The 17,086-nt window shown below is 37.8% G+C and overlaps 1 protein-coding gene across 1 annotated transcript; it reads left to right on the top strand.

Moving 5' to 3' along the window:
* Positions 1 to 456: 456 nt before the first annotated feature.
* On the top strand, positions 457 to 3,620 carry LOC124004286 (homeobox protein Hox-C12a-like). The gene is made up of 2 exons (XM_046313077.1): positions 457 to 1,051; positions 2,132 to 3,620. Exons 1-2 carry the CDS (start codon positions 457 to 459, stop codon positions 2,368 to 2,370), a joined length of 834 nt encoding a protein of 277 aa, XP_046169033.1. The 3' UTR covers positions 2,371 to 3,620.
* Positions 3,621 to 17,086: the final 13,466 nt, after the last annotated feature.

Below are 17,086 nucleotides of genomic sequence, written 5' to 3'. Positions count from 1 at the left end.
CCAACAATTGTCGATTTTTTTTGTGCGTCGGAAACAATAGAACACGTACAGACCTTTTTGCAGCTGCCTTGTAACTGTTAAATGACATATTAAAAAGAAAAGCAAGCTCTGGGAAAACTTTACTGAGATCAAGATGGCCTGTAATATTAATGGATTGGGGTATCACTTAAAAATGAAAGAGTTGAGTATTTTGAAGCACATGCAATAAGGAGAAAACACAACCCATATTTCCTTTTGCATGAAATGTTTATAAGTATTTTAAAAAGCATATAAAACCCGTAATACAGAAGCTAATGTTTAGTTTGGTCAGACATGGACATAGTGGGTGGTACCTTCCGTAAGGCAAATTGGTGGGGACATGTGACACTAGTTCGACCAATCAGGCGCGCCGCTCGGTTTAACTATGTTAAATGTCAGATTACTATAAACTAGAAGCTCTTGGTCGGGCCCGCCGAAATGGGCGAGCATAATCTTCTTAATCCCGGGTTTGTGGGACCGTTGGTAAACATCCACACGGGAGACACATTTTACCTCCCCAATTTTAGAGCGTCCGGGGGACAACTGGCGGGTCTACCCTCTCTCTCCTACCCAAGAAGGGACAATGTATGCTCCCTTCCTTGGACCGCGTCGGAGCCGTGCAATGGATATCCTCAACCCTACTTTAGCAGTGCCATGTCCATTAACCCCTCTTTCAACCGTGCATGCGAAATCACCAGGCAAGATGAAGGCAAATGTTTTTACAGCAACGGTGGCGGCAACAGGGAACCCTGCGCTGAAAGCGCAAACCTCAAACGTGAAGAGAGGGCAAGAGGAGACTCCTCTTCCTCCATAACGACGGAGCATGGACTGCACAACGGGATTGGCAACAACGGTACATATTCCAAGTACGACTATGGCGTGGAGCAGTTGACCCAAGATCCGCTATCCTGTCAATCCCTAGAATCTGACTCCAGTTCATCGCTGCTCAATGAAGGGAGCAAAGCCTCTACAGGCATCGCTCAGGCGTTGACATCCCCTGGCAATCACGCACCAAGCACAGCAGCGGGCGGAGGTGAGGGTATTTATTTATATACGACAATACATGGCCTTTTATTGGATGTTAACAACGGAATGTTAAACGCTTGTTTTTCCATTAAAATCGTATTTCTTTATTTGTCTATATAAATGATTAGGATGCTGAATTGACACCAGGCTTGCATGTTGGGGTGAGCGCCGCTAGGGGAAGCATTCAAGAAAGGGTTCATATGTTCGTTTACACTTGCCTTTACACACCAGGAAACCCTTACAGCACCATAAAAACTATATATTGTTTGTGATAAAATCAGATGAAATAATAATACGAAACAACAGTATTTGATTTTGAACCATTTCAACCTATGGAATTTCAGGATAAACTCTGCAAATACAGACTCGTGTTTTTTGAGAGTTTGTTGATAATTGCACCAATATTTGAACAAAATCATACATCGAAACAATAAATGTTATTCACAAGAACTTTCGTTTGCATGCCTTTTGGCAATTGCATATGCTTGCAGGCTCGAGAGAGATTGGCGACCATAGCTGCCACTGTAAACCTTGTGTGACACAGAGTATTGTGAATGATAGTGTTTCTCCGCAATCAAATTACAAAAAAGATGTGATCTGTCCCCCTGTCGTCCCACACATTCTTTAGTGAACTTCTAAATTGATAAACAGTAGACCTACTAGTAGAATGTAGCTAATTTGTTTGTGTCTATATTCTAATCTGCAATTTACATGTTGGTAATTGGTCTGCTATAAGACTGGGTCAAGAACAGCTTACTTAAGTGACAAAGTCGTTCAAAATACGTTTGTGCTTTGAAAAACGGGTAATCAGCTCTGTAGAACCAACCCATTGGTGCAGTGCAGGATTTTTACCTTAACTTGGCGATGCATGCTAAGCTATATAGCTACCCTCCTGTAGGTTTTCACTCCGAACCCAGTTGTATCTTACCTGGTTCCGTTTATGAAGCAGCTAATTATTAGAATCAGGTGTGCCAGATTAGAGTTTGAGTGAAAACCTACAGGACAGATGCGCTCCGGGAACCGGTTTGGAGAGCCCTACTATAGAGCCTCATCCCATGCTCACCCATCCACTTCTCCCTCTCTCCAGGCGCCCCGTGGTACCCAATGCACACCCGAACCCGAAAGAAACGTAAACCCTACTCCAAACTCCAGCTGGCGGAGCTGGAAGGCGAGTTCATGCTCAATGAGTTCATCACCAGACAGCGGCGGAGGGAACTCTCTGACCGCCTGAACCTCAGCGACCAACAGGTTAAGATATGGTTCCAGAACCGGCGGATGAAGAAGAAGAGATTGATGCTTAGGGAGCAGGCCTTGTCCTTCTTCTAAGAGGGAGAGATATATTTTAAAGGGGAATATAGGCAGGCTGTATTCTCGATGAAACATACTGTTGATTATTTTGGTGTAATCAAATTCGATGGCATATAGCATGCACAGTATGACGTCTCACGTCCTTTAGAAGAAGGATGTTTTCTGAAACAAAACGACCTCATCTGAGTTATCACTACATCTATCTCGAAAAACAAATCAAGAGACCAAATAATATCTTTATCTGACCTTATATCGCATATAAAACGTTTATCAATACAAGTGGTGACAGTGCAAGAGCTAATAGTCTTCCCTATATTATGTGTTCTTTGATATGGAACATTCGAAATAGTTAGCGCCCAGGAATGAAAGGCAGACACAGTGCAGTCTAAAGCAACACAACGTTTCAATTAACATTATTTGGGAAAATATAATTTGGGACTTGTAACTTTTTTCAAAGATTTCTTTGGCAATTTAGTTTCCCATCCTTTTACCAATGCACTAACACTTGTGACTCATTCGGTACAATCATTTCTAACAAATGTAACTAATCAAATGATATATATATCGGATTTTTACAAATTGATTTGATTTAAGATATGAACAATTTCAGTAATAAGCATATGCCTGCTTGTTGAGAATATGAAGCTAATGGAAAGTTACGGAATCCATACTAATGGATATTCAATATTAAAGAATAACTCAATCAAATTTACGAATGCATAGCATGTATTTATAAACCTTTTTAGTCTCATGAGTGGAATTAAGATTGAACTGATCCAAATTGTGTTTCATAAGTTTGAGTTCACTTAGGTACTTCTATGTAGGCACGGTGCATCAATATGGCTATGGCCCATTTCACCAGTATTAAATAAGTCATGACATGATCGACCCCAGAACTCCTAAAACAAGTGTTACAACGTTCATGGAAGGTTGAACTTGGGCTTTGGCATATTCAGCCATTTAATTTTTATTTTTTATTTTTTTATCTCAGTGGATCTTAAGATGGTTTTGGGGCATGCAATTAAAAGCCTAAGTTATTAATTTTCAATCAATCGTGTGCTCTAGGAGACGTGCATGGCCACGGTCAAGGACAACAACTGGCCTTACAGCCTACTGCGTCTGTCAGAGCCATCCATTCTAGAGCCATTTTCATGAGTGCATTTCGATACTGTTTGTAAATTACAACACTTTGATTTACAAAAGTCGATTATCTGCTATTACATTTCTCATCCCGCTAAAACACACACACACACACACAAAGATTCCGAGTTGCAGTCTTAAAGGCTAGTGGGGGGATTACGATAAGATATTTGAGTTTGTTTTGGGGAGGGGTGGGCAAGTGTACATGCTGCTATTTCTGTGCGGAATGATCCGCGGATTCTCTTGTCGCTTGGGTGCAAAGTAATAGCCTATGTACCGTCATGACTATTTATGGACTGCGATCTGTTTACTGCAATAATAATTGGGGGCTTATGGAGACCAATATCTTTTTCGTAAACACTCGGATCCCTCTTTAAACCTGTATAAATAACTGAGCAGTTATCATGGAGTAGGTGAACGTGTTCTGATTTAAGTGCGTCCCCTAGCCCTACAAGGGCAGGAATGAGAGCAATGAATCTGGAAATTGCAATCAGTTTTACTCTATTGTACTGATAGTTAATACAAAAAAAGGCTAATACATGTTTTGAGAAGTAGGCTAAATTCCTCAAGGCTTGTATAGCATATGCATTATGACATGTGAAAAATGCCTAGAAAGCGGTCAACAGGATTCATTCAATATTATTTGGGCTCATCCGTTCCAACACCAAATACTGAAACTCACTTACCTTCTATGCATTGATGATTATTGCTTGTTGTCTGTTATATATTTTATATTATCGTTATAATAATTTTCATAATGAAAGCTATAAGTAGATTTTAATGTTATCAAAAGTAGTACCTATAGTCAGTAGCTGTGTAATTGTCAACGTGACCGTGTTTGTAAATAATTGGGAATAAATTCTCCCCTAGGAATTTTGTTCATGAAAATATAAATGTCCTGAATGGCTTGTGCTGCTCTGTTTCCCCTCTTTATCATCTCTCCAGTGTTATTCAATACGTTCCCCTTTTGTCTCAATGAAACCAACTCACGTATGCTATATTGTAAAATAAGAATGTTTACAATAACTGCATTTTAGAATGAGCAATATGATAGATTTTCGTTTTGTCTGTGTTATGTAACATCTATATCCACTTTATAGAATAAATGTGCCTATACCAATATGAATTACATGAATGTTTCATATGTGTACGGTTTACTATGTCTATTAAAATATGTTAACTTTTATATCATTATCATATTGTTGGTGTAATTATACTCATTGGTATTATTTAGTTGGGGTTATGAGTAACATCAATATTGCAACAAGTAGTGGAGGGGTCGCAGACGTTGTGGTGTGCATGTAGGTCTAACTGTAGAGCGCATGTAAGCCTAGAGCACACGCCATTCTGTTAATCCTCACAGCTAACAAAATAATGAAGAATAATTCAATTTAGATATCCGAGGCAAACTCACAGAAGTAGCCTGGTGCCATTTTTGATTCTCAGCCTCACGTTTCAAGCAAATCATTTTATAAGGTACAAGAAATGCTAACAATAAATCCAGTTATATTTCCTTTTTTGGTCAAGTTGGCCATCGCAAGCTATGCTTTTACAAGGTTGCGAAGAGGATGCAATAAAATCATATATTAGCAATGAAACACTTTTCCCGCTGCTTCCACCACCACATAACAATATGGTTCAGTGATATGGGCCGATGATTGGACATTACAATATGGCGATATTTTTGGGAGGGATGCCTCAGTCTTTGTTTGGCTTTGCTCTGTAATCTGTAGGCCTAATTTAACTCCAACCATGTGTGTATGTATACACGTTGCTAAATACATAGACTTTTATGATAGGAACTTTAAGTTGTGAAAACATTGGTTTCTCCGCGCGGTGGTTATAGGTTTAGACCCATTGAATTGAGCTGTTACAGTTCCGGAGGCCAGAAACATACAAAGCAACCATCACTTTGTGTTCAGAAACGTCATGCTTTTACGCAACTGGATTTCTTGCACTGAACTTCAATTTACTTAAAAGTGTATTTATAGAAATGCATTCAGATTTCCACATTCACACATAGGCTTACTTCTGATCACAGATATATTCACCTTGACATCGGGTTTAGCAAAAAGTATATTCTAGTATTTATTTCAACCTCGTTTGACTTTAGTAATGTATGCTTACAATTCTTCTCAGGTCAGGTCATCGAGTAGGCGAAAGGCCATCAATAGGCTTTTCATTAATTTGGCAAATAATAGAATATAAACATTTCCCGAAGGTTTTGACCATATTTGCGTTATACAAACATATTTATTTAAAAGTTTTTTTGAGATGTAGTTAAATGTTTTGATTTCATTGTGAGCGGTTGTTCAATCGAACCGACATATTTTGATGTCTCCAAAAAAGAAACGGGAAATAGACTGCAGTGACCTTCCAAAACAATTCGGTAGGCTATAGCGCTAGCTCTGACCGAACACAAGCCTATCTATCACGTCAAGGTCAAATGCACTAGTTTTAGCCATGCATGTTTAGCAGGGCGCACAAGTGGTACAAATGGCAGGAATGACTCTTTATTCAGAGCTAGGTGTGACTGCACGGTCTATTCTCCTGTTCCTGCTGTCAAACAAGTCGTGTGGAATTTAGATTTATTCTCGGGGTTACAATTCCTCAAGTATTCAAGTACCAATATCTTAATCTCATTATAAATGCAGAAATCCTATAACATATTGCAAATCCCCCTATACGCACTGAGACACTGAATGCGTCTTTTCACATTTCCATCAAATGAGTTTGTATTAACCTCCTTGCATCTTCTACGTCCAAGTGGATCTGCTAAACGTATCATGTATAGAAAATGCAGACGTAAATGTATGACATATATACAATTGGATAACCAACAGATAGTTTTGACTTTGAGACGGTCTCCAGGCTCTTTTATGGCAACTTGTCTGTGGGGATCAAAGGTCATCGCTGTGTACGGCGTTGATGCAGACCTTGAATGTGGGACCAAAGCCTCCCTCTGTGGAGGGAGACGGGCTTGGGAGAAAGGGAATAATAAATAGCCTACTGTGTGTGTCTCTGCGCTACGTACCATTGCGTCACATGCTAAAGGACCTATTCCGTAAATTGGTCTGAAGAAACTATTTGTTAACGTTTCTGTTGTGTTTATAGGTTCAGTCTGCGTATCCACTGTCCTAAAACGAATACTTAATCCGATTTTGAGTTGAGCCTACTGTTTTAAACTATCATGAGATATATTTTCGACAAATAGGACAGAGAAACCCAAGAGTCTTTAAAAACGTCGTGCGTAATCGTCTACTCAAAATCACACACACACACACACACACACACACACACACACACACACACACACACACACACACACACACACACACACACACACACACACACACACACACACACACACACACACACACACACACACACACACACACACACACACACACACACACACACACACACACGCGCGCGCGCGCGCGCACGCACGCACGCACGCACGCACACACACCCACACACAGCGACAAAGAGCAAGAGGGACACTAAGTGCATGTCATTTCCGTCTTTGCATGCTCAGGATAATATTCTTATTAAATATGACATGAGTGAGAAATGCATCACTTTTTTCCCATAGTTTCGGAGGATTTTAACTGATTTGTGTGATGTTTTTTGTGACCGTTTATGAAAGGAATGTCACATTAACTTTGTAGTTAGGAAATGCAATCTATTCCAAGCTTATTTCTTATATTTTCCACGTTAATGTTAGAATTGGCTGATTGGATGAAACGTAAGCCTAACATATTAAACAGACCATGGTCTAGGGATGGACAAATTAACAAGAGAAAATACATAGATAGCCTAGTTCTACAAGAAGTGAATATCAACCATGTCCGTTTTTACGCGTAAGGTTTGTGCGGAAAACAGGATTTTCTGTTAGGCTTTTTGAACTGTCCTGTAAGCAAAAACAGGAATGGGTTTGCCTAAAAGTGTTATTCTGTTCAGCATCTTGATCGAAAAAATAGAGACTTAACATTTGCGTGCTTCAGGCCTGATCACTAACTAGTCTTTAGAATTATCAAACGTCTGACATTTCAGGATGAAAGGCCGTCATTGTAAATAAGAATTTGTTCTTATCTGACTTGCCTGGGTAAATAAAGGTTAAATGAAAAAATGAAAAAAATGAAACTTCAAATGGCATAGGCTACGTTGATTTTAAGAAAGTGCGTTTAGTTTTTTCTTGTTGTTGCTCTTAACGTTGCTGTAGTATGATTTCCCAACCGATAATAACGACTGTTTAATAGGCTATTTATGAAAATATTGTTCGACGGATTGAGTGTAGTCGTTATCCATGCTATATGCTAATAAGAAGTATTTGAGAAAATAAAAAATACCCGACATAATACAAACAGTACAAGTAAGAGAAATACAATGTTTATGCCAATAATGTTTGCTATATTCAGTAGGCTATACAAACATTTTAGTTACTAATTAAACACAATCGTTTTATTAAAGATAAATAACCTAATCTTTACATTTTTATGAAACACAAGGACTGATTACAGATCCATGTGCCTTTATATTGCTTGAAATAATGTACATTTATGGATACGTGGTATTTTTAAAGAGGAAGTTGCCTTCATTCTTACGCATTTCCCACCATTTGCTTTTCACTTCCAAAGCCATTTGCCAAGTTCAGACACCATTGTTTGTTTGTGTCTGAGTGTGTGTGAGAGAGAGAGATAGAGAGAGAGAGAGAGAGAGAGAGAGAGAGAGAGAGAGAGAGAGAGAGAGAGAGAGAGAGAGAGAGAGAGAGAGAGAGAGAGATAGATATATTCACTTTGTATGTTGTCCACCTCACTTGCTTTGGCAATGTTAACACATGTTTCCCATGCCAATAAAGCCCTTGAATTGAATTGAATTGAATTGATAGAGAGAGAGAGAGTGCGTGCGTGCATGTAAAAAATACAATTAAGAGAAAGATGATAGGTCACGATTTAGACTGTGTCTTTTCACTGTGTCTTTTGTTGTCATATCAATATTTAACGAGTGTCTGTGTCAAACCATGAAGTTGTAGCCTACATAGCTAGTCTTCAGATTTTCACCACTAAAGTCGGTAACTCAGTGTCGAGGTCATATTTGGAGCATGTGCTGCTTATTTACAGACATGGAAACACAACTCTCTTTCGAGCAACCAATAGATCTCCAAATGTGGCTTTGTGAACAATATATCAGACAGTGATATCTGAACCACGAATCTGACATGATGTCCAAACCTCACGCGCAGGTGTTATCCCACCTTTTGCAGTGACAACAAATGAACTGATGCAAGCATTTTTTGCGGTTTTTGTTTCATCACCCATATCGGCGTTGTCATTTTGCAATGAAGATGGAAAAAGTGCTTAAACACAATGAAAACAAACAATGGAAGGAATTTACATTTTCTCATTTTCTGAGGTGGCCTAGACCTATTTCTTAACTGTTTTTATTTGTATTTTCACAGATAAAATGCAAACAACAACTAAATTAGAATAGGCATGTGAATATCTACACCCCAATATAATATGGGAGCATAGTAAAACTAAAAGGTTGGACCTATTCTTTAAAATTGATTTTTTTTTTTTTTCATTTAATTTGCGTGCTTTTTTTTGACATCCTCGTTCTTTTCGGTAGTTTTCATTCAGAATTTGCTCAGATTTTTTCCAAAGATCTTTCTAAATACATCGTCCAATATAAGGCCTACGCCTAAACCACGGTGCATTCATTTCAGTAAGACCAACCGCGCATTTGTTCGGCATAGATTCAACTATATTAAACAATGTAAGCTACGTTTAAGGTGATGATGTTGTGACAGACATATGGCTGTGTTGATATGTTTAGATTTTTTTAAAAGCCTTTATACACACCTTCAGCCATGTTTTTACTATATTGCAAACTTATCTGAAAGGCCTATGTGTAACGAGCACCATTTATCTATTCTTAAATTCAAAGTAGGTTTGTTGTTATTATTATTAGATAGCATATGTCTATGTTGGTATGTTTGATATGTTCAGATTTAAAGTAGGTTTGTTGTTATTATTATTAGATAGCATATGTCTATGTTGGTATGTTTGATATGTTCAGATTTAAAGTAGGTATGTTGTTATTATTATTAGATAGCATAATGTTGGTATGTTTGATATGTTCAGATTTTTGTTGTTATTATTATTAGATAGCATATGTCTATGTTGGTATGTTTGATATGTTCAGATGTAAAGTAGGTATGTTGTTATTATTATTAGATAGCATATGTTGGTATGTTTGATATGTTCAGATTTAAAGTAGGTATGTTGTTATTATTATTAGATAGCATATGTCTATGTTGGTATGTTTGATATGTTCAGATTTAAAGTAGGTTTGTTGTTATTATTATTAGATAGCATATGTCTATGTTGGTATGTTTGATATGTTCAGATTTAAAGTAGGTTTGTTGTTATTATTATTAGATAGCATATGTCTATGTTGGTATGTTTGATATGTTCAGATTTAAAGTAGGTTTTCTTTCTCTAATCTTTTTTGGCGATATTGCTGTTTAGACATCCCAGATCATGTGCATCTCCTCATAGAATATCGACCTTTATGCACGCTGAGAATTTGGACTTTTACGCACGTTTATCAGATAGGTATTACGCACACCTTATGTCTATTTTTACATTCAAAGTAGACCTGCTATTAAATTGCCTATAGTTTAATCTCCATAATGTCTTGATGAACTAAAACCCATCACCTGAGTTTTTTTTTTGAGTAACTACTGTCACTTGATGTGGAATCTTTGCATTTTATTAGCAGCCTAATTTGCCAAATAATGTTACTGTGGGTTGTTCCGTGTGCTTGTGGGGCTCATGGCTTAGCTTTGCGACATAATCCTTCGTCATATTTGCCATTAGGCTATAGGCCTATATCTACCTACTACATGCCAAAAACGCATTCAGATGCGTAAATCTGGGAAACTTTTAAAACTTTCCACATGAGTGCGCCATACATATGGCTGTGCATTGTTTTGATGTTAAATATTTCCACACAGCTGCGCTTGCGGACGCTGTGGCACATTGTTCGTGTTTTTCCTGCGGTCTATGTGGGCGGAAACCCCCCGACAAATTGAAGGTCAAGTTAGTAAGCTCCTTATATGGGGCTCCATTGTCCATCGTCAATGTTTTGGGAAAAGGGCAAGAATGACCGGTTTAAAAAGAGGGGGAAAACTGCTCCTATAAATCGTATGGTGGTTGTATTTTATAATACATTTCTCGTTGAGTGTAAAGTAAGACTTACAACTTAGGTGGATAGAGAGGGACAGGAGATGAAAGGTTCCAGGGCGCGTTTTTGAGAGAATAAATTGTTTCTCAATAAGAATAGGAGATGTAATATATCCAATGTGATCGGGATGCTAACTTCAAAAGCGGCAGTCTCCGCTAGATCTGAAGGCAGCAGTGTCTAGAGTTGGAGAGGAAATGAAACGTCATAAAGAGAGAGGCTTAATTAGGGGCCCAATGCTTATGCGCTACCGAATCCTGTAGGAAACAAAGACGGATATTTGGTAAGAAAATACAGATTCTATTTCCTTTCTCATAAATCTACTTTACCTTTCAGATACTTAAGAAAAAAGTTTTACTGCGTTTTTTTTGTCTGATCTCAGATAGTCAAATGCCAAATGTCTCAGATCAGCTAAAGTTCATTGGGTATTTTGGACATGTCGTGATTTTTGACCGAGGCTATAAGCAATTTGATCCCAGTTTAGAGGATAAAATAGCCTACGATTATAGATGCACTAGCCAAGTAGTAGGCATAATCTGAGCAACGCAAATGTGCAACTTTTTTATGAAGAAATTCACAAGTTGATTATTTTCAGAATAGTAGCAGGTGATTTTATAAACCCTATCCAAGTAAATAGGCCTACTTGTGGTCATCCGAAGTCATGCATTGGTACCCACTGAAAACTCTGGTTGATATTCTATCAGTTGATTTGAGGGTATGCCATGCAAAATGAAGACATTGCTGATCGTGGGATATCGACCACATGGCTTATCATCTGAACACCACACAAATATGTGACGAATAATTCTCAATTCGTAAGGTTACATGACGTCTGCCATCAAATATTGGACCAAATAAATAATAAACACGATTTGGGGTCAAGTCCAGTTCCACTCAGGCAGTTCAGTAAATTAAATTATTTTATGGAAACCATCCTTCAAAATATATGTAAATATATGTATATGCATGTATGATGTATATGCATTTGTGCAAAGCGATGTACGGTCCACGTACTGAATATCCATTCGTATGTTTCCAATGCGGGAATCAAATATAGTTTACACAATCCTGGTGTTGCAGATACCCTGTTCCAAACAACTGAGGCATCATAGCCTTAATATTTGACCATTTCCAGTTGAATCTCAACTCATTACTTGAATTGGTCTAAACCCCACTTACTTGTATGCTCATATTGCGTTTGAGAGCTACAGGGCACATAGCACATGTAATCTATACCAGTTTATTATTTTTGGCTCATTTACGATTTTTTTTTTTTGTTCAGTCGTAGTATAGTGCCGTATAATATAAAAGTGTATAGTACTTTTATATTAGGTCGCTATCTAGTTTGTTGTTTTGATGCGCTGTGCTTTCCACTGGATGTCCGTTTTATATCCAATTTGATCAATATTTGTTTGTTGTGTCATTGTATGTCCTTGCCTAAACTGCATGGCATTGTATGGCCTGGCCTAAGCTCTCATAGTATTACGTCAGAATTAGACCTTCATCCACGTTTCTCAAAAATCACATTTCGAAGTTGTTCCAAAGTGTGATTACTTCTCTGTATTAATCCAAGGATAAATTCAAACAAAAATAATATACGAAGCCCTGGCAAAACCAAAGCCTATTTGAAGGTAACAGCGCTCACTGTTGCCTCTAGTGGCCGGTTTCCACGTCATCTCCCGACGTCCTCCAAAATGGATTGACATTAATACTGACTTGTATCATGGGTGACCTGGTTGTATTTTGTTTTGAAACAAGGCAACATGTGTATTGTGCTAGTCGATTAATTGTTCATCCTCTAATTAGTTTTCAACTTTGATGCGACCTTATCACGTTGATGGTTTGTTTATGAAATAATGTAGAACTAGCTACGATTAGAGTTTTTGACGAGTTGATTAATTCTCATTACCGCACAGACAAGTTGCGTTTATTCCCGTACATCGATGTGCAAACGAAATCGTGACACTTGAATGAATGTTGAACCCTTTCCAAATACTAACCATTTCCAAAAATAGGCTATATTGGAATGGAACATATTGCCCAAATTCGGTTTATTCCTGCTCCAATTGATGTTATTTTGATAATCTATCAGTTTACAGATATGGATTGGTTTTATAATCGTCAACATTTGATAAGCCTGTATCATAGTTTCCTCGAACAGTGTCATCACTCAATGGACCCACTTTATCCAAGTATTTGTAATGTTCTGAGGTGTCTTTTTTAACGAAATAAGATGTGCCTACTCAAAATGTATTCATCCGTTTGTATGCATCCTATTTCAGACAGGTAACGAAATGAACCACAGCTTGATAATATTAACTTGTTGTTGCTTTATTTGCATGTTTGGGATTCAAATTAGTATTTGGTAACGACTATAAACCAGCTTCCAATTGTTTTTTTTAAACAAGTGTACAAATCCCACACTCGAAAACAAAGGCGAGTTTAGTTATAACGTTGAGTATAGTTATAACGTTTTCAGTGTTCGTGGATACTAGCTGTTCCTGTCAGCACCTGGAACCCGATTACTGTCCAGAAGGTTTTCTTTATTTTTTCCTTATTTTTTTTGCCTAGGCTGTCCACGCGAGTCGTGCAGATTCACCCCACAAATTACAGACAAATCTCGCAAATGCATCGGTAAATTTGTAGCCTGTAATAGTGCACAAAGTGTACAAAGTGAAATGACATTATAAATTCGACTCTATATGCCTACACACGACTCTACCACACACGTGGAGAAAATAGTCCTCAACACGCGCAGTCCAACCACATCACTGGGTTTGTAGACTATATTAGGCCCTATTGTAAGTGACAGATGGCAGCCATGATTAAAAACAAGAAATGGAAAAAACTTTACCATATGGAATGAGCATTTTAAATACTCTCAAAATTGTTTGTGGAATGTATGCTGTTGCAGTTTTGGATTTCATTTTCCCACACATAAGCATAAAGTAAATATAGCTTGTTCGAGGAGCGTGTTCTGTCAACGCTGACTCTCCCTGGGCTAGACCACACCTCAGCGAACGCTCCAAAATATTTTTTTCATAGCACATTTGGGTTTGTTATATCCATGAGGTAGGCTACCCTCGCCACAAATTATCCCCAAAACAAGACGGCAAAATCAACACATTTAACGTTACAAACTTTATCGTTAAGTGTTTTATTCATGGTTTATTATTGTGTTAAGCTATATGGTATAGGCAAGTTATAATATCGTTTATAGTATGGCTAATTTCCACAATAAATAGGCTAGCCCGTGATATTTGTTAGCATATTTAGAAGATATTTATTTCTAATGAATAGTAGCTTAATGTAACCGTCAACCTTTCAAAATGCTATATCCTGAAACTGACTTACCAAAAAGTCAGTTATAGCCTATACCTAACTCACCTGCAGTCCTTGTATTTTAATTAGGCTATTTATTGATAAATCCACTTTTCCACCTTAGTGGTTTGCAAAACAAAACTTGCACAATGAAATGCGTAAGGTTTTGTGCTTACTGCACAATGAACTCCTGATATTTTCACCGAAGGGCATATGTGTTAAAACCTGCTTGCCATTCTCAGTTGCTGCGGCTCGTTGCTGCAGCCAGGACCTCGGTGTAACCATGGCCTTTTTTTTGTCGATGCTTGAAACTGTTCACAGCTCATACAACCGGATTTAATAGGTTGGCTTACATCCAATTAAAATGATCTGGGCCATGAGGGGACAATAATATTATTTCACACGCTTGCCACATTGAGCGATTGTTTCTGCTCGATTGTTTGAGGGTATAGACATTCACGGAGCTAACTTGACCACTGTCTTGAGAGAACATTTCGCCTCTCCTGGTCTCCGTTTGGTCTCTATTTTCATGATTTCTCTTTGGATTAAAAATAGGTCAGTAGTCTTGTTGGATTACTATAAAGGGGTGGCGAGGCGTTGTCAGGATTCCGCAGTCAAACACATGTCGTAAAGTCTTCTCCCGAACAGTGGTGTTTTCAAGCAGAGAATGGCAAATATTTACAACACCGCTTTCATTCAAGTCTCAAGACGCTAGAGACCATTGGCACTTTTGGGGATATTAGGCTACCCGCATCAATATTATATTTCCTATGCACAATATTAAACCGTCGGATGCAGTCTTATGAAATACCAAACTCAGCAGAACTGTATAGAACAAAAATCTATTTTCAGATCGAACTAATACCTAGATTGTTTTATGTGCAGGGCCCTATTGCGAGCAGACTTGCGCCAACCTAGCCATAGCTCTTCAAGTGCATGCAGACGCAATCGTTACATTCTGTCAGCCTTCAAGGAAAGCAATATCACTCACATTCAGACGCTATAGGCTACATGTAAGCGACTATAGAAAGGATCTGTATTGTGCCTAAAAGAAACAGTATATAGCCAGTATGTTCAAATGAACACGGAATAGTGCACTTGGCATCCCTGCAGCATGGAAGAGAGCATTTAATGGTCATACACGGCCGACGGTCCCAGGAAGAGGATACCATTTTTATGGCAGGCTATTTGTTTATTAGTTCTACTGCTCTCCGGGTGCAGTTTCTGTGCCGACATTCAATCTAATCTTTTGCTGAATTTGACAAGAGATATACAGAAATCTTTAAAAGCTAACACTATGACTAACATTACACTCAATTAAATTCTAGTGTGCACACCTCACCTTTCTTTTCTTGAAGTTCAACAGCTTTGGAATGGCATGCATGGAGCCTATGATATATTTAACACAGTAAACACAATGATGTAGTCTTCTTGTAAATGTCTGTTTCGGATATGCCACATGTTGTGTTAGTGGTCTAAATGTAAGGAATTAAAATGGCACAATTGTATGTAAACTTCGCTCCTTTTAACAAAAGCCTAGTAGCCAAAGAGGTGAAGAAAAGTCTGTTTACTGCAGCTATTCGGCCTTTTATGGTGGTTGCTTACAGGATTTTGGTGGTCAAATTCAAGTGCTGTGTCTGGAAAGCTGTCTGGTTTCTTTGTACTTGATTGCAGGCGTCTTGTGCCTCGACCTTTATTCTGTTGAAATTTGGGCTTTTGAACAAACTGTCCCCCCAAAAATCAGCCACCACATTTAGAAAGTGATGCAGACCTCAACTATTTGAGTTAAGTCTAGGGGAGTAGGACCAAGGTCTTGGTCAATTCTCCGATTACAATTCAAATAATTTCAAAACACGAAATGATTTGAATTCCAATGGAATGGACCGAGGTCGTGAACATGTTCCTGCATGAATCTCAAACTATTTATTAGTCCAAGGCATAACTCTGAAATATATGTTTTGTACACTTGGCCCTTTTCCTTTCGGAAAATTCAATGAAACCATTTGGTTTTGGTAGCACTGGCATGTCTTATGTCTTGATATTATGGAATGGTCATCGCGGATTCTCGTTGATGCAAAAATGCAGGGAAGAAAATATATGTGAAACCATGCATGTGGGCACACACACGCGCGCGCACACACAGGTTATAAAATCGAAAGCTGTGTTTTTTCTCTCTGAATTCCTAGTTTCAACGTCGCCAAACACTGGGCTGTGTTGCAGCCATATATGTAAAAAAATAAAAAAAAAAAATGTATATTAGTTTCTTTCTTTAAGTGATCTTGGTGCTGGGGATAGAGCAATGAACTGCGTTAAAATAGGGTTCCTTAACGAGATCTTTATACCAGTTATTACATCAGGTTTACTTGCAATTCATAACTTATAACACTTTCACGAGGAACTAAACTATCGGACTGTATGATAATGAATATTTTAACTATCTTCGATGTCCTAAAATCTCAGGTTATATTTAAATTGGGCCTTCATGCATTTTCATTCACTAAAGAAGACTGGAATAAATTGTATGTCTTATTATAACGTATTTGTAATAATTCAAGAGTTTATAGAATATTTTCAATATGCACTTCAAGGGTTTTTAGGATAATGGATTAAAAGGCTTTTCATTGCTAGGAAAATACATTGGGGAAATGGTTGAAAATCTCAAACACTGCAATCTCATATGGTCGAAATTTAGTGAAGGTTTGCAAAATAACTTTTATAGGCTACTAGTAGTAGTAGTAGTAGTAGCCTAGTAACTATCAAGATATAGGCTATAGTAGCCTACATTTGCATGGCCCAATACTACTACTATTACTATTACTACTACTAATAATAATAATAATAAGAATAATAATAATTTGAATTATTATTAATTATTATTATCATTAAAAAACCCTTAGCATACCTGTCAGGGTTATATGCTATATTGCATTGCGCATGTGCTATAAGGTATTCATATTTTGATTACATGGTTATAGGCTACGTAGCTAAGATACCTGATATAGATTTTTATAATGCTCATGCGGTG

This window comes from Oncorhynchus gorbuscha, linkage group LG18 (assembly GCF_021184085.1).
Source record: "Oncorhynchus gorbuscha isolate QuinsamMale2020 ecotype Even-year linkage group LG18, OgorEven_v1.0, whole genome shotgun sequence".
NCBI lineage: Eukaryota > Metazoa > Chordata > Actinopteri > Salmoniformes > Salmonidae > Oncorhynchus > Oncorhynchus gorbuscha.
This window is presented reverse-complemented; position numbering and strand designations above follow the sequence as displayed.

Bases quoted from the DNA above. Each gene is read 5' to 3' on its own strand.
- LOC124004286 (XM_046313077.1), top strand. From the start codon at position 457: ATGGGCGAGCATAATCTTCTTAATCCCGGGTTTGTGGGACCGTTGGTA. The intron at 1,052-2,131 runs GTGAGGGTATTT...CCCTCTCTCCAG, and splicing joins AAGCACAGCAGCGGGCGGAG to GCGCCCCGTGGTACCCAATG.